The following is a 23242-nucleotide window of genomic DNA, read 5'->3' as shown; positions in this document are numbered from 1 at the left end:
ACTGCTTCAGAAAGTGACAAGAACGATGGGATAAGTGTGTTCAAAGCGAGGGGGAGTCTTCTGAGGGGGATTAATGGCCATGTGTCTTTTACTGTAATAAATTTTTTTTAATTTAAACATTCACCGTATTTTTCAATCACACCTCGTACGTATAGATCCCAAGTGATTACATTACTAGGATGTGAGTGCAAAAACCATTTGATGAAAGGTATTAGAACAATTTGGGGAAAGCAAACATAATTGAAAATAAAAATAAATTCTATTCAAATATGGCATCTAGACACTGCAGGAAACTTCCTTCCAATGGATGAGATAACTCCTCTTGCTGGGAACCTATTTGGTTATAGGAATGGAGTCTGTGCAACAGGTGCCTAGAAAATCAGAATGCAAAGTTAATTGGATGTAAAAGTTAAACTCATGTGCGCGTGCGCACACACACAGCAGATACATCAGAAATGAGTTATAGCCCCAAAGTTTACCTGGTAAGACTGCCCTTCCCAGGCTCCATACTTCCATGTGTTGGACTGAAGACAAACTGCTCGTTCCTGGCAAGATCCCTAGTCTTCCTATCTCCAACAGTCACATCCTTGCCACCACAATTTGCCTTGGAGACCATCAGGACTAATCACATTGCACTAGTTTTCCCTGTTTACATCGGTCATGAGAGATTCAAGATTCACAGGTCGTCCTTATCCCATCATGGTTTATATATCCCATAATCTGACCTTATCTTTGCCACCTCCCGAACTCCTGAAATCTTTCTGAAGTACTCAGAACCAGTGGAAGAGCAGAATCCCTATATTCTCAAGCTCTTCTCTAAACATTCTTTTTACCTTTTACCTCCCACTGAAGCCTCTCTCCTGAGGACACTGCTTCCCCAGCCACTTCTAGATTAGTTTACTCTCTCCTTCCTAAAGCTCTCCAGTCTCTTTTCTCTTGATGCTTTTAAGATTTTCTCTGGTTTTAAGCAATATGATTATGATGTGCGTAGTTTTCTTCATGTTTCTTTTCCTGGGATTCTTAAATTTCTTAAATTTATGGGTTTATAGATATCAAATGTGGTAATTTTTCTGCGATTATTTCATTTTTCCCTCTACCTCATCTCACTCCATACCCTCTCCCATTACCTCTCTCTTCTTCTCTGGGACTCTAATTACGTACATATTATTAGTCCACTTAAAACTGTCCTACAGCTCACTGATGATGGGGGTTTTAGCTTTTTATTCTGTGTTCCATTTTAGATAGTATTTATTGCTATGTCTTCAAGTTTACTTACCCTTTCTTCTGAAATGTCTAATCTGCTATTAAATCCTGTCCAGTATATATTTTTTGGTCTCAGACCAAAAAATCTCTATAAGTTTTAATGTTCGTCTTTTTTTCCCGTCTTTAACATGCTCATGATTTTTTCTATCTTCTTGAACACATATACTGTGTTTCCCAGGAAATAAGACCTCACTGGAAAATAAGCACTAGCATGATTTTTCAGGATGCTTGTAATATAAAATAAGCCCTATGCATCTTTCGGAGCAAAAATTAATATAAGACTTGGTCTTTTTTTCGGGGAAATATGGTAGGGCTTATTTTACATTACAAGCATCCTGAAAAATCATGCTAGGGCTTCTTTTCCAGCTAGGTCTTATTTTCGGGGAAACAAGGTAGTATATTTCTACTACTAGCTGTTTGGATGTCCCTGTTTACTATTCGATCATCTGTGCCATTTCTGGGTCTGTTTCTATTGATACCTTTTTCTCCTCTTTAAGGGTTGAATTTTTCTTGTTTCTTTGCATGCGTAGTAATTTCTGATTTGGATGTCAGGCATTCTGAATTTTTACCTTGTTGGGTGATGGATTTTTTTTTCCATTTCTTTAAATATTTTTGAACAACGTTCTAGGACACAGTTAAGTTACCTTTGACCTTTTCAAGGAGTACTTTTAAGCTTTACTAGGTGGAACCACAGCAGCTTTAATCTTAGGATCATCTGTCTTTACTAGTGAGGCCCTTCTGGGTATTCAACCCAACCTTCTATGTAATGTGAGGTTTTCCATTCTGGCTGTTGGGAAAGTGAACTATTCCCAGCCTTGTATAATCTTTGGGAACTGTTTTGCCTGCTCCTTTTTTGGTGGTCTTTCTCTAGACTTGGGTAGTTTCCTCACATGTATCCACTAATCGGTGCTTAGCTGAAGACTCAAGAGGAATTCCCAATACCATGTTTCCCCGAAAATAAGACCTAGCTGGACAATCAGCTCTAATGTGTCTTTTGGAGCAAAAATTAATATAAGCCCCGGTTTTATATTATATTACATATATATTATATATATATTATACCCGGTCTTATATCATAGTAAAATAAGACCGGGTCTTATGTTAACTTTTGCTCCAAAAAACGCATTAGAGCCGATTGTCCGGGTCTTATTTTCGAAGAAACACGGTAGATCTAGAACTTTCTCTCTGTGAAGCTTTTTCCTCTCTGTATGCTACCCTAAAAATTCTAGCTATGTTGGCCTCTTTGAATTCTCAACTGTCTCCTCAGCTTAAGAAAACTGCGGGGCTCTGTTTGGGCTCCCCATCTTTTCAGTGCTGCTTAGAAAGTCTCTCCAGGCAGTAAGCTGAAATAATCATAGGGATCACCGACCTGCTCTGCCTGTAGTCTAATGTCTGAAAACCACTGTTTCATAAACTTTGATTTTGTTCTCAGTTTTTTAAGATAGAAGGATATATCCAGTCCCTGTTACTCCATCATGGCCAGAACAGCCTTTGATTTAATTTTATCTGACTGTAATACTCCCCAGTCATTGCTGCAACTGTCTATAGACCACCACATACCTGCCTCCAGGTCATTCACCCTCACTACCTGAAAATGTAACGGCTTATTCTTCTTCTTTAGGACACTATTTCTTTCATAAATCTGGTGACTTCAATATCCACTAGATGATCTTTTCAATATCCTGGCCCCATGGTCCCCTGACTTCTTATTCCATGATCATGTCCTTTACTCTACCTCAGTTGTTCACTCTCTTGGTTACAGTCTGATCTTAACTTTACAATAATTGCATCTATGACATAATCTCCATTTTGAGCATTCCATTATTCAACCATGACTTTTCTTTCCCACTCATTCCCTCTAGTACTCTAAATCTTCAACCAGTTGGGGATGACAATTTTTGGATCTTACTATGTTTTGTCATCTACACAATACATTTCCTTTTATCCTTTACCCAGTCTGTATTCTATGTTCCATTGTTATATCACTCTATACATAACCCTCTACTCTTGGTCTGCACTTTCTTAGTCCTACTCACCTGGTAAACTGCAACTGTGGTTAAATCTCTGCCAACTCTATCCATGCTGTGCTTGCCTGACAGAACAGGCTGGAGGAAAACACACAACCATGCTGATTGGTCTCTCTTGAAATTAATGCCCAATAACTTAAAGCAGACCCTTAGTGCCCAACAATCCTACTATACATATTGACGTTTTAGACAACGACGGACATATACAATGAATGGTGGTCCCATAAGATGATAATGGAGCTGAAAAATTCCTATTTCCTAGTGACGTCATAGCTGTTGTAACATCGTAGCACAAAGTATTACTCACACGTTTGTGGTCATGCCCGTGTAAACAAACCTACTATGCTGCCCGTCATATAAGAGTGTAGCACATACAATAATGTACAGTACATACTTGATAATGATAATAAACAACCATTACTAGTTTATGCATTTACTATACTTTTTATTGTTATTTTAGAGTGTATTCGTTCGACTTATAAAAACAAGCGTGCTGTAAAACAGTATCCATCTTATACGGGCAGCAGCAGCCTCATACATCTCGCGTTTACCACATCTCTTGATGGCATCATTTTCTCTTATGCTTGATTTAATCTCATGTTATTTTGTACAGTGACATGCTGTACAGACTTGTAGCCTAGGAAAACAGGCTACTCCAATAGCCTACGAGGTGTGTAGTAGCTATACAGTCTAGGTTTGTGTAAGTGCACTCTATGATATTCGCACAATAAAATCGCCTAATGACGCATTTCTCAGAACACATACCCATGGTTAAATGGTGCATGACTATAATTTCCTAGTCCAGATGTTCTCCGCTTTCCTAGGAAATAGTTTCACAATTTATCATCTCTCTTCAATCCTCCAATAACTGCTTCCCTATCCTCACTTGTCAGGTGATAATTTTGCTTCCTATTTTCTGAGAACTATAAGCAAAGATAACTTCCATGAGCTCCTACCACCCACCATCTGCACTGGTGTCTATCCACTCTTCTCTTCTCTTCTGTTACTACTGGAGAATTAGCTGTCACCACTTCTATCTAAGGCCAACCTGTCTACCTGTGCTCTGGAGGGTTGCATCTCCTCTTGCTTACTCAAGGGTATGGCTACAGTAGTTCTTCCCTCTCCCAGCAGTATTGTTAAATTCCCGCTTTCTACTAGATCCATTAGGACACTGCATTACAGAGATATGCTTTAATGTCTCTTATCTTTAAAAATACCTTCTCAGTAGCTACATTCCCTCTGGCTACTGCCCCATTTCTCTGCTGCCCTTTACAGTATAACTGCTTGAAAGAAATATAAACACTGTCTCCAATCATCTTGCAGTTTATTTTGTATTCACCACGACCACTCCAGTGAGACTATTTGTTTAAAGGACACCAAAGAGTTCCGTGTTGCTAAATCCAAGGTTCTACTGTCAGTCATCACTAGCTGGTTCTTCCTTACCTGTACAATCTCTAAATGTTGGATGCCCCCAGGGTCAGCCCTCCCTGAAGCAAAGCCCATCTCCACAGATGATCTCATTCAGCCCTACGACTGAATACCATTATAGGTTGATAAATTCCAAATTAAGTGCTTAGGCCTTTCCCCTGAACTCCTATTTATAAATCCAAATGACAATTTAACCTGTCCACTTGGATATCTAATAGGCATTTCGAACCCCTGATTTTCACGCCATCTGCCCCCCTAATTGTTCCTTCTATAATCTTCTGTATCTCAGTAAGTTGCAGCTTGATTCTCCCATTTACTAATGCTAAAAAGTTGAGAAACATCTACTTTCTAGTAGATGGTGAATCTACTTTCCACATATATCAGAAATCTAATCACTTATCAAATCCTCCACTACTATCACCCCAGTTGGAAGTCTGGGTTATTCCACTAAATCCTTACTGGTCTCCCTGCTCTGGCTCTTGTTCTCAAGACAACAGCAGAGTCATCTTCTCACTCTTCTGCTCAAAGCCTTCCAGTGGAGAGCGCCCTCCTCGCTCCTCAATGGCCAATGTCCGCACTGTGGCCTACGAGGCGCTGCATGATTCAGCCTCCCACCACCTCTGATCTCATCTCCTGCTGTTGTTTCTCTCATGACTGAACTCCAGCCACACAGGCCTCACTGCTCTTTCTTGGATACGCCAAACAAGTTTAGGACCTTTGTCTTTTCCCAAAACAGTCTTGTCTAGAACTCTGCTCAAACACACGTTATTAGTAAGGCCCTCCCTGACACTTACACAGAGAATCAGTGAATCAGATCCCCTTCCTCCCTTGCCTTGCTTTCTCTTTCTCCAAAGCACTATTACCATCTGACACACTAAATGTTTAATTTTATTGTTGTTTTGTGCCTGGATTTTGTCACTAGAATGTATGCTCTGTGAGGACTATCTCTCCCCAGTGCTTAGCATACATTTAGGTGCTATCTCCTTCTTGAACCTTTCTTCACTTGACTTCGAGGGAACACTCGCTTTTGGCTCTCCTATTAGCTCACTATTAGTCCTTTTTGTCTCCTTGCTGGAAAATGGAAAGGGGTGAGAGAGTACAAAACGAATCTCAGGAAGATAAGCAGTCTTCTACTCTAAGCTGGCCAGGACCCACCACAGGAGGAAGGCCAAATAACTACCTGCCTTCCAGGGAGAAAGATACTTCAGTACCCGGGGATAATGGGAACTCGCTTTCTATGTATGCAGATAGAACATCTGCAGCAGGACAGCCAGCATATGACAGTGTATTAGCTTTCCCCGACTGAAAGGAATTTTTTAATTTATTTTTTATTGCTTCAATCAATGGAAAAATACAAAATTGAATTCACTATGTAGTCACAGGAACTCTGAAAGAACTCCTAAAGTAACTTATTCTATAAAGCAAATAGGCAGTCCCTAATTATAACAAGGGTAAAGATTAACAATTTTCTACCATAAAAACAAGGTTGGCTAAATTTAGTGAATAATATTGAAAAAAGCTTCTAATAAAAAGATAAATAAAAAGAAACAACAAAATAGCATTTCCCCCTAAATTTAGCCAAACTTGTAAGAAATGACTGAGGAATTGCCACAGATTGGAGGAGGTTAGGGAGAAATAACAACTAAATGCACTTTGGGACGCTCAACTGAATCCTTGGGACAGGGAATAAAAGGCATTAGTTGTAAAACTGGTGAACTCCAAATAAAGTCTATAATCTAATTTAAGAGCAAACCAAAAAACCCAAACAAAGAAAACCTCTATTCAGCACAAGAAACTCTTTCCCAGCATCTAGCACACATCCTCTGCATAAGTATTTGCTCTACCTGGACGTGCCACGCCAATCATGACACACCTCCCAAGGCTGGGTGCCTTTCATTGTTAGAAGGTTCTTCCTTGTACACCTTTGAGTTACATCCCTTTGTAACTTCATTCACGTTAGTTCTTCCTTCTAGAACAACACACATGAAGTCTAATTCCTCTTTTACTTGATCTCCATATATTTTATATTCTGCCTCAAGTTTCTTTTTGAAGCTCGACACACCCAGTTCCCTTTATCTTACACATTTTGACTTTTACATCTTTTATCATTCTTGTCACACAACTTTTAAAGTACTCAAATTTGTCAATGGCCTTCTTAAAATTAATGCTCAGAACTGAACACTAAAGTAGAGCATATCCAATTATTTCTCTTCTTTTTGACACTATGCTTCTCTGCCTAAAATTGTCCTTCATTTTTCAGCAGCTACATCACATCGATCACGAATCATTTACCCACACTTGTGTGGTATAATCCAATACCTTACCATTCAGTCCTGTGACCTTTTTTGTGTCCTCACAGAATCACACTGGCAAGTTGTAAAGTGAGACGTCTGTTCAGAGTATTCCTGTATGAAGAGTCTTCATTCATCTGCAAGCTTTACCAGTTATAAATTTCAACTAACACATCCACCTAGTCACATACACACAATTTAAAGCTGCCGTGCACCATTTCCCAGAAATCAAAGAGGCAGATCCAAGTTTCCCAACAGCTCTTTATGGGCTGGAGTCATCTATTATTCAAAGCCAACTCATTACTTCCTTATATCTGGGCATCATTTGTCTATTTTCTGACCTATCACCCTCAACATTCCCAAATCCTTTTGAAGTCAAAGCATCAGTCATTTTTTGGGAGGTGTAAAAAACATACATAGCACGTGCACGGGAATGCTCTGATGTCCACGATATGCATCAACATGGACATTTAGAGAAGGCTTAATCCCGGCTGTTGCTTTGAGCCCTGATAAAAACATAATAGCTGCAAAAAAGCACTCCCGTATTTGTCGATTTGGGTACGGAGGGTTCTTAGTTAGGAATGGGATGCCGGCAACACTCTGTCATCTCACACAACCCCCAAGGCGAAGGTGAGGTAGAAAGCTCCCCCAGGAGTGACAGTACCGGCCGGTGTTCCCCGGAACCCCTCACCTCTCTTGTCCAGGAGCCACATGAACGCGAAGCAGGGCAGGAAGCCGATGGGCCCCCACAGCACGAGCAGCGCGATGTCCCAGCTGGAGAAGCCATAGGCCTGGCGCGCCGAGTTCTGGATGGGGCCCCAGGTGTTCCAGACCAGGCCCTGCGCGAACCCCAGCAGCGAGAAGAGCAGAAGTACCAGCCAGCGGCGCCCGTACACCCGCCCCGGACCCGGGGCGGCCGCGGGCAGTGCAGCCGCCGCCGGCCCCGCCGCCGCCTCCCGGGTTCGCCAAGGAGTCGCCGGCGCAGGCCCCAACCCGGGCCCCAGCAGCGGCTGCCGCTCCTCCTCGCTGCTCCAGCCGGAGCCCATGGCTACGCGCTGGCCGCGGGGCCCCTGCCCAGCGCGATCCGAGTGGCCGCCGACCAGCCCCGCGCGGATGAGTCCGGAGGAGGTGGAGGCCGAGACTGCTTCGGTCGCCCTCGGCCTCGCGGCCGCGCCTAGTACGCCTGCGCGGAACGAGAAGGCCCCTGACAGGGAGGGGTGGCAGGTGCCGCGGGGCTAGGAGGAGGCTGGGGAGCAGGGTTGGGACCGCCCCCAACACCCCGGGAGGCAGGAGACCGAATGGATCCAGCGTCCAAAGGGAGGATGGGGAGGAATTGGAAAGGCAGGGAGGAGCCCGGCTGAGCCCAGGGAAAAGGAAACTCCCGGAGAGGCTGTTGGGCAAGGAACCTGTGTTGATGGAGGAAGTGTCCAAGATTTACATCATGTGCCTAATAAAGAACTTGGTGGCCTCCCGTCACTTAAGCTAATGTTTGCTTCTATATTTGGTTTCCTTTTTTTTGTTGTTGGGTTTATAACTTCAGAAATTATGGGGGAAGATAGTATAAAATTGAGGCTTAGTAGGGACCCAGAGGATTGCCGCTTGAAAATCTTGTCGTTTTTTTATGTACAGTAAATACTGCCTAGTTTTACCAGCTTTTTATCTTACATACCGAATGAGATTATAAACTAGCCATTTACATTCGTATATATAAAAGTTATAGATATGTTTCTACTCTTTTGCCTGTCATTAATAGGCCATCAGTAAAGATGTGTTCAGACTGGAAGATATCTGCCCCCAGATGACCTAGATCCAGATCCAGTTAATACGATTTTGACCTGAGGAAGAGTAAATGAGAAGGGTGAGAGTTGTTGATCTCTTGATCAAGCAGCCGGTTGTTTATTTTTATACACAAATCCAGAAATCTGACAGCTGTTGGTTAGTGTCCTTGAAAACCTAAGTGATTTGACATGTCTGGGCGGGTAAATGAGTCACGAGGAACACAATTAAAGGACATTTGCCTGAGGTTCATATACCCTGGCAGCCACGAAAACCAGATGGAGTTATGTTGCTGCCAAAAGGGCAAAAGAAGTGGGAAGAGAAGCGTGAGCTCTCTTGGGATCCAAGGCGGTAAGAGCTGCCGCAGAGTAAACGAACATAGAGCCACATTCCACTGCTCCTAGCTCCACAAAAAAAAACAAACATTCCCTAAAACTCCAATACAGTTGGATCAGGAAAGCGCCAAGGTGGAGAGGAAGGACCTGACTGGCTGGAAAACGAGGAGCAGCAGAAACCAAGCTAAGAAAAGACTACACTGAAAGAAGGCAAAGTAGATTCTGGGGAAGGCAAAAACCGCCCCAACCGAGACCACGTGCTTACATTTCAACAACCCGGGAATCAAAACAAACCTGCGTGGCCCTGCCCAGCGCTGGTCACATGACTTTTATGCGAGCGGCGCTTCCTGGAGAGCCGCGTAGCAACCTCTGCGACTGCTTCTTGTGTGGCAGCCTCAGACTGGGGATTTTGATCTTCTTCGTGACCCCACTCACGCCCCACTCCACTTCTGGGATTCGAGCGGTGCTCGCGTCTTGCTAGCCATGGCGGCAGGCCCGGGAGCGACCACTGATACGGACCCTGCAGCTGGAGCAGGAGAGGAGGAAGGTAGGTGCCAGGTTGAGTCAGACCAATGAATGATTACGACCCTGTGCCAACTTACTCTTGGCATCTCTCATGTGACCGTTTGGTCTACCATTTATCCCAGGTCTGTCTGGCCCTGCATTAAGCTATGAGGAAAATTACGTGTATTTGTTTTCTTGTGGCTTTTCTCAAGTTGTAGCATCCAGATCATTGTACAGGCCCCATATCCCTGCATCCTACCAGTGCTGTTAAACGCATGACGGTGTTTTTGAATGCTACAATGGATTATAATTAATTTATGAAGTTGGAGCCCACCCTTGAAGTAAATGGAGATATCTGGGACCTTTGTGAACAGGGATTATAAGCTTTTGTTGGATTCTGTGGAATCCTGCGTTAGAAAAGGAGTGAGGTTTGGGGGCCCATGAGCCTGAGATCCTTGGTAGCATTTAGTGAATGATTGCTCCGTTCCTGGAACTGTTCTGGGGACCTATACGGGATCAAGAGACTTTGACTGTTTATAACAGCGTTTTTTCCCAATTGAGTAAAGAGGCCTAAAAAGGAAAAACAATGATTAATATACGTGGTAACATGAATACTGTCAGTAGTACACACTGAGTGAGGGCTGTCACCAGGACAGAGATCCCAGTGGGAGAACATAAATGTATCAAGGAGAGAATAGTTTGAGGTGGGCGTTTGTGTTGGATGAGATAGTGTCCATCTCAGGTGGTAGTAAGTAATGGTGAATCCTGGGAAGACAGGCAGCAGGAAAGCACAGGTTGGATATGGCTGGAGATCAAATAATCGTGTTTGCCTAGAGGGGGAGATGACCATTCCAAGCAGAAAAAAAACAAATGATAACTTTTAACTCACTGAACTCCTACCTTTATAACTCACTTATGTACCCCGAGGAGACAATTCGTGAACTTCATCTATACCTCCAGTTCATTGATCCTTCCATTTTCTGTCCATCTGTACCCCCAAGACAGTTGAGAGCGCATGTAATAGTTTATATCATTATGATCTCTCCCTTGAAAATACGCTATCTCTAATCCCTCATTGCCTTTTATTCTTCTGGCAAAACCCCTTCTCTGGATGAACCCAATTTTTTGCCTTCTGCACCTGCACTGTATAGCTGAACTTTGCTGGAAAAGGTCCTGGACAAATTGACGACACGGTAAAATAAAAATGGTCAATCTCTTGAATGGGCCTGAGAGCTTTCTGATCTTCCATTTCTGTGGTAAGCCTACTTTCTTTTCCAGTGACAATTCCCCAAACTATGTCCTCTCTTCATTTCTTTCTCATTTTCAGCTGATGACTTTGTAAGGCTGATCAATTCTGCATTTAATATGTCTGTTTTTTCCTCTTCACTATCAGACCCTTGTCCAAATTATCCACATTTCTCACTTAAACCACTACTACCGTGTTTCCCCAAAAATAAGACCTAGCCAGACAATCAGCTCTAATGTGTCTTTTGGAGCAAAAATTAATATAAGACTTTGTCTTATTTTACTATAATGTAAGACCGGGTCTTATATAATATAATATATAATACCTGGTCTTATTTTACTGGAAGACCGGGTATAATATAATATAATATAATATAATATAACATAATATGTATAATACCAGGTCTTATATTAATTTTTGCTCCAAAAGATGCATTAGAGTTGATTGTCCGGCTAGGTCTCATTTTCAGGGAAACACAGTATATCTTCAGGCCATGTGTCCCTGTTTCCTATTTTGTACTCCTCCAATCCCTTTTCCATTCAGCAGCAAAAAGTGACACTTCCTTCCTTAAAATTCTTAAAATCCAAAGTCCTAACCATGGCCTACAAAAATCCTTGGTCTGAGCTCTGCCGTCGTCTCCAGGATCACCTCTTATCACACACCCCTTCCTCTTACCTGCTTTCACATAGCTGTTTCCTTAATCTTCAGGTTTCAGAGTATGTTTCCACCTGAGACCTTACCAGACCATCCTATTTAAAATAGTCATTACAGTTTTCCCCGACCCCTAATCTTAGATGTTCTATAAGACATCATGGTGCTTCCTTCAGTTCACTTACCACAACCTGTAATTACTTGTTTATAGTTTCTTCCGTTAGAACCTTAAGTACCTTGAGGTCAGGACATACGTGTTTTGTTCAAGGCATGTGCCCAAGCAGCAAGTACAATGCCAGGCATAGTGGGCACTTAATACATATTTGTTGCGGGAACCCTGTGCCAAGTCCATAGGCAAGAGGAGAAAAAGCTTGGTATGGCCCAGGAACTGAACAAAGTTGTGAGGAGTGGTGGAAGAAGAAGGATCCCGAGTGGCACCTTATACCAAGTTAAGGAGTCTGGACTTTGTGACATTGGGAAGCCTTTGAAGAGCTTTAGGTGGGGGAGTGACATGATCAAATTTAGTTTTAGGAAGATCTCTCTGGCTGAAGGGTGGAGGATAGCTTAGAGGGAGAAAGGCTTGAAGGACGAGGTACATAATCGCCCTTAGTCTCAGTTTTCTTCTCTGTAAAATGCATGAGTATTGTGAAAATTAAAGATAATTGTAGATCATCTAACATGGTATCTGGCAGGAATTGTGTATTCAAGGATGGTAACCATTTTTATTATTAATAGAAAGTGCTGGCTGGCATTGGTGACTAACTGCTGTTGAAACTGAAAGAAAAGAAATTAGAGAGATCTGAAATTGATCCAGCCTGAGAAACAACATGAACACAAGGAGGTTGTTGGGAGAGCACTGTTGAGTTTTAATGGAGCTTACGTTTGGAAGGATGCTGCAAGACATGTCAAACGTGCAGCAGGGGAAGAGAAAGTGTTTTGTTTTGTTTTTTAATGGTATGCACATACCATAAATTCACCCTTTTAAAGTGTACCACTCAGTGGTTTTTATTATGTTCACAAACCCGTGCAGCCATCACTACTATAATTCCAGAACGTTTCCATCACACAGAAAAGAACCCTGTTCCCCATTAGCAGTCACTCCCCATTTGCCCCTCTTTCCAGCTCCTGCCAATCACTAATGTGCTCTCTGTTCCGCGGATTTGCCTGTTCTGGACATTTCATATAAATGGAATCATACAACATGTGGCCTTCTGTGTCAGACTTCTTTCACACAGCATAATGTTTTCAAGTTTCATCTGTGTTGTAGCACGTATCAGTACTTCATTCCTTTATGGTCCATACATAGTATGGATATACTGCATTTTGTTCATCCATTCATCAGTTGATGGGCGTTTGGGTTGTTTCCACTTTTGGGCAGTTATGACTAGTGCTGCTGTGAACATTCATATACAAGTGTTTGTATGAGCATATGTTTTCATTCTCTTGGTTATATATCTAAGGGGAGAATTTCTGGGTCATATGATAATTCTATATTTAACTTTTTGAGGAAACTGGTAATTCTTAATCTTGAAGTCCTAAGGAGGGAAATCTGATGAAAGTATGGATTTGCTTCCCTGAAAGACGCAGCATGCACACATATTTTTGCAAGTGACTTCAAATTTTTGTATTAAAGGATTCTCTCAATCCTATCTGTGGAACTTCAGCCCTATTTTAATCTCAGCCTTTCCTGAAACACCAGTTTGGGGTGACTACTTATTACCATTACGAAGTAAATTAAATGAGCAAAATCCTACTGGAAGATAAAAGCTTTTTTTTAAATTAGAAAAAGTTTATATGAATAAAAGGTACAAAAACATGCAATAATCAAATACATGTGAAATGGTCAGTATGGTCAGTATAATGATGAATATTATGGGAGTCATAGAAAAGTTATTTTTGAGCAAATTCATTACCACACCATTATCCAAAAATGTGTATGTACACTATAAACAGGAGATGCTTTCATACAGTGAGATAGATGACAGTCCTGCCCCAAAATAGCTTCTAAATACAGTTTGGGGAGAAAAGACATGGATAAAAAGAGTTGTAGTATAAGATATATCCACAAGGCAGGAAGCCATTAATTAGATGGGATGTAAATATTACACACATTAAGTGCTTTGGGGGCTGAGAGGAGAAAGAACTAATAAAAATTGGATTGAGTCTGTGCTTCTTAGAGTAATTTGAAGATTTTGATATAAAGTCATGCACCACTTAACGATGGGATATGTTCTGAGACATGAATCGTTAGGCAGTTTTGTCATTTTGCACACACAGGGTGCACTCACACAAACCTAGATAGTATAGCCTACTCACACCTAGGCTACATGGAGCCCATTGCTCCTAGACTACAAGGCTGCGCAGCATGTTACTGTACAAAACAACATGAGATTAAATCAAGCACAAGAGAAAACGACACAGTCAAGAGAGGCGGTAAACGAGATGGATGAGGTGGCTGCTGGTGTAACATGGCATGCTGTTTTACAACAAACTTTTTTTTTATAAGTAGGAGGAGTACACTCTAAACGATAAAAAGTATAGTATAGTAAATATATAAACCAGTAACAGTTGTTATCATTATCAAGTATTATGTACTGTACCGAGTTGTATGTGCTATACTTTTGATACAATTGTCAGCGCAGTAGGTGTTTCCACCAGCATCCCAAAACATCTGAGTAATGAATGCATTGCGCTACAATGTCAAGACGACTGTGACATCACTAGGCGATAGGAATTGTTCGGCTCTATTATAATCTTATGGGACCACCATCCTTCTTTGCCCAAAACATTGTTATGTGGCTCATGACTGTAATTTGACTATGGAAATGAATGAAAGAGGCAATTTCTGGTGAAGCGAGGCCAGGAGTGAAAGTGAGGGGAGAAAAGACCAAGGCCGCCGGAGGCATGTAGGGGCAGGCAGGGGAGGGGAGTGAGGAGACAGACTCGTTCCATCCCAGTGGAAGTGTGGCAGGGGATGCAGGTGAAAAGGAGGAAGATTGTGTTATTTGAGACCAAAGAAGAGCAACGTGAGCCAGAAATGTTGAAGTGAAAAGAGTGAAATCATAGGTTTCAGTTTTCTCAGAAAAATAGAGCAAGGCACCACAGAGAGTGAGTGAGGAAGTGGAGAGAGGTATTGGGGATTGGAGAGTGAAGAAGCTTTGGAATGATTGCTGTAGGGGCGAGGGTCATTAGGTATCAATGATAGTGTGATTGGGACCAGGAAAGGGAACCTGCAGAGGTGAGCATGAAATCGTGGACCTGATCCCTTTGTTTTGAGACTGTTTCTGATTGTGCTTAATAGTTCATTATGCAAAAGTGGAGATAACAAATGGTCAGTTTTAAGAAATCTTTGTACATTGCTAAAAGTAAGGTGTGAATTCAGGAAGCATTTATTTAGCATTAGTTTATCCCAAGCACTGTGCTAAAAGCTCTAAATATATGAAAGTAACAGGTTTGCTTTCAAGGATGTGATTTTTTTTGTTTGAAGCAACAGGTTGGAAATTATTAAAAACAAACATGAGATGAGTAGGCAGAGCACAGAATTTGGAGGGCAGCAAAAATACTTTATATGATGTTATAACGATGGATATATCATTATACTTTTGTCCAAATCCATAGACTGCACAAAACCAAGAGTGAACCCTAAGATGAACTATGGACTTTGGGTGATTATGATGTGTCAATTTAGGTTCATCCTTGGTTAAAAAAAAAGTACCATTCTGGTGAGTGGTGTTGATAATGTGGGGTGTGTATATGTATATGTATGAGTGGAGGGGGTACATAGGAAATCTTCCTCTTAATTTTGTTGTAAAACTAAAACTACTCTAAAAATCACCTCAAACAAACATGAAACTACTTACTCTTAAGAATCAACTTAAATTCTGAGTGTGAGATGTTACTTCTAGGATCGCAAATTGATTGAAGCATTTCGGTGAACTTAAAAATTGCGATTCTTTGAATCTGATTCTGTTTTTCAGACGGTGGTTATTATATTTCTATTGGGCTGTCAAAGCTTTAGTTATTTCCAGGTTTCTGCCTTGATGAAGAAAACGATGAATTCTTTGTAACTGTTCTTCCAGTCCTTCCCAAAGAACTATCTCATTCCAGGATTGTACAGACTTGAGTTTCATACACAGCTGACACTCCTACTTAACTGGATTTACTCCTCTTCAGTTTGAGATGCCATACTCTCCATGTCATTCTTGTTCTCACTTTTAAAAAGGGCAGGGGGGAGCAGGGAAAAGCCTCTGTCACCTCAAAAAGTAAAAAAATTTCCATGCTAGAGCACATGTGTAATTCGTATGTAGGTTAAAATACTTTATATTTGATAATGATGACCGTTAGTGAAACAATACTGTTGAATATTTTTTAACTGTGGTAAAAACCAAATAACAAAGTTTATCATGTTAGGAGTACAGTTCACTAGTGTTAAGTATATTCATACTGTTGTGAAACAAATCTCCAGGACCTTTGCACCTTATAAATCAGTAAACAACTCCCTTTTTCCCTCTCCCATCAGCTCTGGTAACTGCCATTCTACTTTCTGTTTCTATGAATTTGACTGTTTTAGATACCTTGTAGAAATGGAATAATACGGTATTTGCTTTTACGTGACTGTTTTTTTCCCTTAGCATAATATCCTCAAGGTTCATCCATGTTGTAGCATGTGGCAGAATTTCCTACATTTTTAAGACTGAACAATATTCCTCTGTATGGATAAACATTTTATTTATCCGTTTGTCAGTTAGTGTACATTTGGGTTGCTTCTACCTTTTGCTGTTATAAATAGTGCTGCTATGAATATGGGTGTGCACATATCTTTTCAAGATTCCGCTGTTGGATATGAAAAGTGAGATGAAATAACCAGTTTATTTTGGATTGTGGAAAATTTACTTATTGGAAACTGAAAAGATGAAAACATTTGGTAGAAATTTTAAAAATACTTTGGAACATTTTAAAGAGCTTTAGCTTTTGAGACATCATTCTTTCTAGTATTAACTTCATTTACAATATAGATTTACTTTTTCTTGCTTTAGGTTTAGGACCAGTATTACTTTGAACTTATAAATATTTAGGAGCCATTTTCTGGCTCATAAATTGATTGAAGTGAGGAGGATAAGATAATTTTCTGGGTAAGCTGGGTGAGAGTTATGTGTAAGAAGAAGAGGATGGTAGCTGTCCAGCACGTAGCTGTCTCCTTTCCCCAAGGGAATCTGCTTGGGTGTTCACTACCACACCAAGCATTGGTATTGGCGAGTTCACATCATAACACCTCAGCATTTCTTTTGTGGTTTCTTCAGTGGCACCACCTTTGAGATCTTGAAATTCAAAGGGTTTATAACGTCATCATTTTATTTAAGCCTTAAGTTAACTTCCAGGAGAATTTTCCAGTTTGTATTGACATTTTGAAATAGTGACTATAAAATAAAATACTATCTTCGGTATAAGTTTTACCATTCAGTCTTTAGAACAAACACTGCAGTCATTTTGTTAAATAATACTTGAATAATCCCATCCGTGTTTTTCTGACATGGCCCCAATGTTGTTCATTATTTTTTACCCTAATATCTACCATTCCAAAGGTTTTCAAATTTCTTGTATGTTTATAGAATAGTTGTCAGACTGATAAAGCCATCAGAGGCATGTATATATATTTAGAAATAAATTAAATAACTCCCCATCCCAGAACCCAGTTTTTTATTCATGCTGTGTCACTATGGAGAGTTTCTGTATTATAACTTGTGGCTTACTCTTATGTCACCTTTTGAATGTTTTTGAATAAGGTTGAAAACAAGTAATTTAAATGTGATAGTTATTAAAATTTATGCTTAAAAAAAATTCAACTGTGCAAGATCTTATTGGCTTTATCCAAAGTTTCCTGAATTGGACAGCATTCCATCTAATAGATAGAAAGGAAGCTGTACAAAAGGAGTACAAAATGAGGAGCTGTACAAAATGAAAGGCAGAAGGGAATGGGAACAAGGAAGTTATACTGCAGCAGAAAGTGGGTTAGTTGTGGCAAGGTCATTTTCCTTTAGTGGGTGGCAGAGGTTTCCTGGGCAGATTACCGCACTAGTACTGACCAGATGCTTCCTGATGGACTGGTTTAAGTTTCCACTTCTGAGAGAGGCCGAAACTGTAGGTCTTGGTTTGGTGATGTGGGGCTTACATAAGCAGCTCTATCTGGGGCCTGTTGTCTTGTTTCTAACAGGGAGAGTATGGTTGTCCTTGAAAATGATAGCCTCAGAACGTTATACCAGTTATGAACTAATACCAGAGTCTTAACTCTAAGAGTTAGTTTTTTGTGAAAGGATTCAGGAGGTAGAATTTTGCTGGTTTTGGCTCAGTGACACAAAGATGGACATCTTTGCAAGCTGAGGTTGCAATTTCCTGGGTCTTTCTTTTATCTCTCAGCATGGCTAACCACTATGTCTGTTTTCCAGGCAGAAGATAGGAGAGGAGAATAAGGGCAAAAAGGCTGACTCAGCAACTTCTAGATACATATCTCTAGCCACTCCTGTCTGCAAAGGAGTCTAGGAAATGTAATTTCCTAGATGTAATTTAGCCACTTCCAGTGCTCAAAGTTCTATTAGTAAGGAAGAAGAAAATGGGTATTGGGTAAGGTAGGCAACTAGCAGTCTCTACTGCAGATATTAGTACTTCTCCCAACACACACACACATATAGGCTCGCACATGCAAACCAAAGCATTCTTCCCTCTCAGTTGCACACCTAGATTCATTATCTATGAATTGATCTAAAACTCTCCCGAACCTATTTATCTTTTCAGGTTCTACTATCTCTCCTGAGTGCTCAGTGCTAGTGTAAGGCCTTCAGTTTTAGCTCTCCGGAAGTAGGATTGTGCAGTAGAAAGAACACTGGACTTGGAATCAGGGAACCTGACTCATAGGTCCAGTTCATCATTGGGGTGTTGACCTTTGACATCTGAGCTTCCATTTCTTCCTTTGGGTAATGATAATAAAATACCTTCTCTGCCTCTGTTTTACAGGCTTCTTAGAGGGTCACATGAGCACTTTTATTTCAATGTATATAAAAATATGTGGCAAACAGTAACACATTATACAATATATATATGGTACTGTCAGGATAATGATTTTCGAAACCAAACGCTTCATCTTCCCAGCATATCCAGCTGTTGCTTCTGACTTTTCTCTTACGGTAAGTCACAGAGGAAGGAAAGCTCCGTCTTCCTTACAGCTGCGTCTGCCTCCCACCCCACATCTCTTTGATCGTAACAGTCTGTGATATTATTCTCTTAGTATTTCTCCATCGCTACAACCTTCTGCCTTCCGCACTGCTACCCATTGTTGTCAGGGCCTTATTATCACATGTCTCACTTGGCTGTGGCAGTAGCTCTCTGGGGCAATTCCAGTCCCTACATCTCCACACGTTTCTATGTAGCCCTCATTTTAATTGTTAATGGGTATAATGTACCATGGGGAAGACATTGAATACATATTTTTCTACGTTTAGACATTAGGTTGTTTATATTTTGAGTTTTACATTGTGGTAGTAGATATTTTATGTGTATGTGTATACATGTATAATATATGTGAATATGCATATAGCTTATGATGAATTATTTTGTTAAAAGCAAATTCCTATAACATGAGTTATCAGGTTAATGGGTGGTTCTTCGAGACTTCTTCATTTTCCTAGTTGTTCCCCAAAGGATAATTCTAATTTATATGCCACAAACAACAAAGTATTATCAAGAAAGTATTATAGCTTTTCCTAGTCTAGCAAAACTTTAAAAATATATAATAAAAAATGCAACTGGTCTATTTTCATACCTATGGAATCCAGGCACTCCCAAGTCCAGGAAGATTTGGGGCATTACAGTCTTCCTTAACCTTGTATTTACATTTATAGGCTAGTATGGGTTCAGGTCTTTGATGTGAATTTATCATATATGTCAAAAGTGGAAAAAAAATCCCAAGGAAAGACAGAAAATTTTATTCTTGGTCACATCCTCTTTTCCTTAACCGGGCTCTTTAGTACTTAAAGGTCAGTTAAAAATAGACTTGGGGCTTCTTTTACATCCAGACCTTACGGTGCTTTCTCCCTTCCTCTCTCATGCAGTCCCCTGCTCTTTTACCTGCCCTTTCCCTCTAAGCATCCACACTGATCTCACTTGGAAGCCCTGTCTATATAGAAGGTGACAGATCGGTCTCAAAAGTCAACTACAGAGGGCTGAGAGCCTGCTCCCTTTTACCAAGGATTCCGAGTTTTTGCCCTGTCTGAGAAAGGAGACCAAAAGGACTTAAAATTTCATTTTCTTTAAAAACAAGACTTACATTCAGGCAAGTACGAATTACTCAAGTTCCTCGATGAATCTTTTCCTTTCCTTCTTCCTTTTATCAGAAAGTTTAGAAGAAAGTTGGATGATGAGAGAATTTAGATTATTTATGAGCTCTTCTTAATTCTTTGAATTAAGTATAATCACATATAAGGTAACTGAAATAGAGGGTTTAGCTAATTGTTCTAGAGAATCATAAATACAGAGGGTGCCAAAAAATGTATATACATTTTAAGAAAGGAAAACTGTATTAAAATTGTAATACTCAATATATATTGATAACAAAAGATGAATACAAGTTTGACTTCTGCAATTACAAGAGGTGCTCAAAGTGGTTACCACTTTGCTCAAAGTGGTTACTTCTGATAATGGCTAATTACTGCTTGAGCAACCTTGACCAAAGTATCCACTTGTATACATTTTTTTGGTACCCCCGTTATATGTTTTGGGGATCAGAGTATGAAGCACTCTTTAACTTTCCCCCAAATCTTTCATCTTAAGATATCTTTAAGGAGAAACTTACTTTTCTTTTATTTAACAAATACAAATCTTTACTATCTTATCTAGAATCAATATTCTATGCTTTTGTGAAATTTAGTGAGGTTCTCAGTTTATGCCTATCCCCTTTACTATTTATATGAGTAGGTGCAATTGAAGCCAAGGATTAACACTGATATTCATCCTAGCACATTTTCTGTCTTTTAAAATCTTGCAATAAAAGTAATTTCCCTTTTCCCATTGACTGATGTATTTTTATTAATTCAGTGGTCTTTTTGGCATGAACATGTGATATGGCAAGTAGAATTGTTGCTGACTCAAGCAACTCCAACTGTTCTAGAGTAGCTTCCATCAGCATTTCTTATATACTCCTCTATTTGGGAAATAATGTTTTCAAACAAATTGCATCTTTTTAAAGTTAAATAGTTGGCAAGCCTTCTTTAAAAACACTTTTGACATTGAAAATTGTAAATATTTTCTAACATTTAAAATTTAATAAGAGAAAAATCATTCAACAATTACAGTTCTTTGAGGCCAAATATTTATATAAATAGTAATAAGTGAAGCATAAATTGCAGTGTAATTACACAGAAAGATTTGCCATAATAGAAACAATATTGCTATTTTTTAATATTATATGAAATAACTTTATAGTTGTCTATCTATTGCTCTATTTATTTCTCTCTGCAGGTGAACATGTCAAACCTTTTACGCCAGAGAAAGCAAAAGAAATTGTCATGTCCTTACAACAACCTGCAATCTTCTGTAACATGGTTTTTGATTGGCCAGCACGACACTGGACTGCTAAATACCTTTCTGAGGTCCTTCATGGCAAGCAGGTACGATTCAGGATGGGAATGAAAAGCACAGATACAGGTAAGACCAAAGGTAATCATAATAATTATGTCTCTTCAATAGCATTTCCACATTCCCAGCAGTGGTTTCTTTATCTCTAGAGAATCCTTTGCAGATAGGGAATATTTTATTGGAAATTTTAGAAGGACAGTTTGTATTAACATTTTTTTTTTCAGAATAAACAGTCTGTAGTTTATAACCTCATATAAAAATGTATTTGTTCACATACCATGGTTCATTGAATGTGGTAGACACTTAATCAGTATTTGTTAATGTGCTATTATTTCTGTACCCATGTGATTGAAAAAGACCAATACTAACCTAATAGTCGCTTCCCCTTTGACTCACGTAGAATGTGTCCTTTTATTTGTGGCTTTAGGCACTATTTATAGTGCTCAGTCTTGGTTGTAATTTTATCTGCTTTATCAACAGCCTGACCTCTATTGCATTGCATAACTGTGAAGCATAGGGAAAACTGTTTTTTCATTCCCTTAAGCAATTAGATTTTGCCAGCTCCCTCTTCTTCCCTGAAGACTTGTAACATTTTGATTTTTTGCCTTATAGTCAGATAAAGCAATTACTGTTAACTCTAAAAATAGTTAATTTAAAGGAAAGAAATAGTGCTGTCTCTAATCTAAAGGAGCCCATAACCATTGTCTGGCTTCAGAATGTATGTTTAACCTCTGTTTAAATATGGGTAAAGTTTGGTAGTCTAGCAATTCACGGTTTTATGTATCACTGTAAGTGGCTCTATGAATAGCTGTTAATAAGCCAGAAGGGGCTAGAGAATTACCCAGCTTCTCCAAGCTTCTTTCTTTCATGTTCACCTTCTAGTAGATCTCTTAGAATGATTTGGTTTTCGGTGTCTGGAACCCCCTTGTACTCCAATGACAGGTAAATCAGGACTAATATACCTGAAACTCTTTGGCATCTCATTCTAATCACAGACCAAAATGGTTATTGTATTTTAAAATCAAGTGCTAGACCAGCAGCAGCCCCATAAAAATCAGCCTGTGCTTTTTCCTTTTTGATTTGTAGTGAAATAAATCTTCCACTCATTGAAGTGTCTGTTAGACAATAATTTGGGGAAAAGTAGGAATTGTAACATTTTTCGTATTCTGGTTAGACTCCAAATACACAATAATATTACTAATAGCTAACAGTTATTGAGAGCTATTGTGTCAGGCACTGTTCTGAGTGCTTTATACATATTAACTCTCTTAATCTTCTAAAAACCCTCTTAGAATGTACTAGTATTATCTTGTTTTATAGATGAGGCACAGTAATTTGACATTTCTAAGTTAATACTTAAGCATAAAAGAAAAAGAAAGTAGAAAGTCTCTGCAGTTGTGAGCAACTCCGCTGAGTTTTTAACTAAAGATAATTTGTTCCTTTTAAAAAATTCAGATGAAATTCACATAATTTAAAAATCACCATTTTAAGTTTATAGTCAGTGGTTTTACCATATTCACAATGTTGTGTAACCATCTAATCTAATTCTAATTCCAGAACATTTTCATCACCCCATAAGGAAGCCCAGTACCCCTTAAGCAGTCACTCTATTCCACCTTTCCCCCAGCACCTGGCAACCACTAATCTATCTGTTTTCCGTTTTTATTGATTTGCCTGTTATGGACATAGCATATAAATGGAATTATACAATATGTGGCTTTTTGTGTCTAGCTTCTTTCACATAGCGTGTTTTCAAGATTCATCCATGTTGTGGCATGTATCTGTACTTCATTTATTTTTATTGCTGAATAATATTCCATTGTATGTATGTATCACATTTCGTTTATTTATTCATCAGTTGATGGACATATGGGTGTTTCCACTTTTGGGCCATTATGAATAATGCTGCTATGAACATTTATGTACATATTTTTGTATGGACATATGTTTTCATTTCTCTTGGGTTTATACCTAGAAGTGGAATTGCCGAGTCATACAGTAACTCTGTTTAAACTTTTTGAGGAACTGCCAAACTGCTTTCCAAAGTAGCTGAACCATTTTACATTCCCACGCCAATGTCTGAGGGTTCCAATTTCT

The 23242-nt window shown here is 39.6% G+C and overlaps 2 protein-coding genes across 5 annotated transcripts in view; one reads left to right on the top strand and one right to left on the bottom strand.

The window, feature by feature from the left end:
* SLC49A4 (solute carrier family 49 member 4) overlaps positions 1-8441 on the bottom strand; it is a 74203-nt gene extending 65762 nt beyond the window's left edge. The window contains exon 1 of the mRNA XM_033121570.1: positions 7701-8441. Coding sequence (XP_032977461.1) covers positions 7701-8055 — 355 coding nt within the window. The 5' untranslated portion in view covers positions 8056-8441. The remainder of the gene's footprint in view (positions 1-7700) is intronic.
* The window catches only part of HSPBAP1 (HSPB1 associated protein 1), a 41569-nt gene continuing 26447 nt past the window's right edge, over positions 8121-23242 (top strand). For 3 of the 4 annotated variants that reach the window (XM_033121558.1, XM_033121548.1, XM_033121532.1), the window contains exons 1-3: positions 8121-8233; positions 8763-9667; positions 21029-21214. In XM_033121558.1, the coding sequence (XP_032977449.1) occupies positions 9604-9667; positions 21029-21214 (250 nt within the window). In that variant the 5' untranslated portion in view covers positions 8121-8233; positions 8763-9603. Of the gene's footprint in view, positions 8234-8762; positions 9668-21028; positions 21215-23242 lie in introns of those variants that run through there. The other variant, XM_033121538.1, reaches the window with a different exon arrangement.

Source organism: Rhinolophus ferrumequinum, chromosome 2 (assembly GCF_004115265.2).
Source record: "Rhinolophus ferrumequinum isolate MPI-CBG mRhiFer1 chromosome 2, mRhiFer1_v1.p, whole genome shotgun sequence".
Lineage (NCBI taxonomy): Eukaryota > Metazoa > Chordata > Mammalia > Chiroptera > Rhinolophidae > Rhinolophus > Rhinolophus ferrumequinum.
The sequence above is the reverse complement of the archived record's forward strand: the minus strand, read 5'-3'. Positions and strand labels throughout refer to the sequence as shown.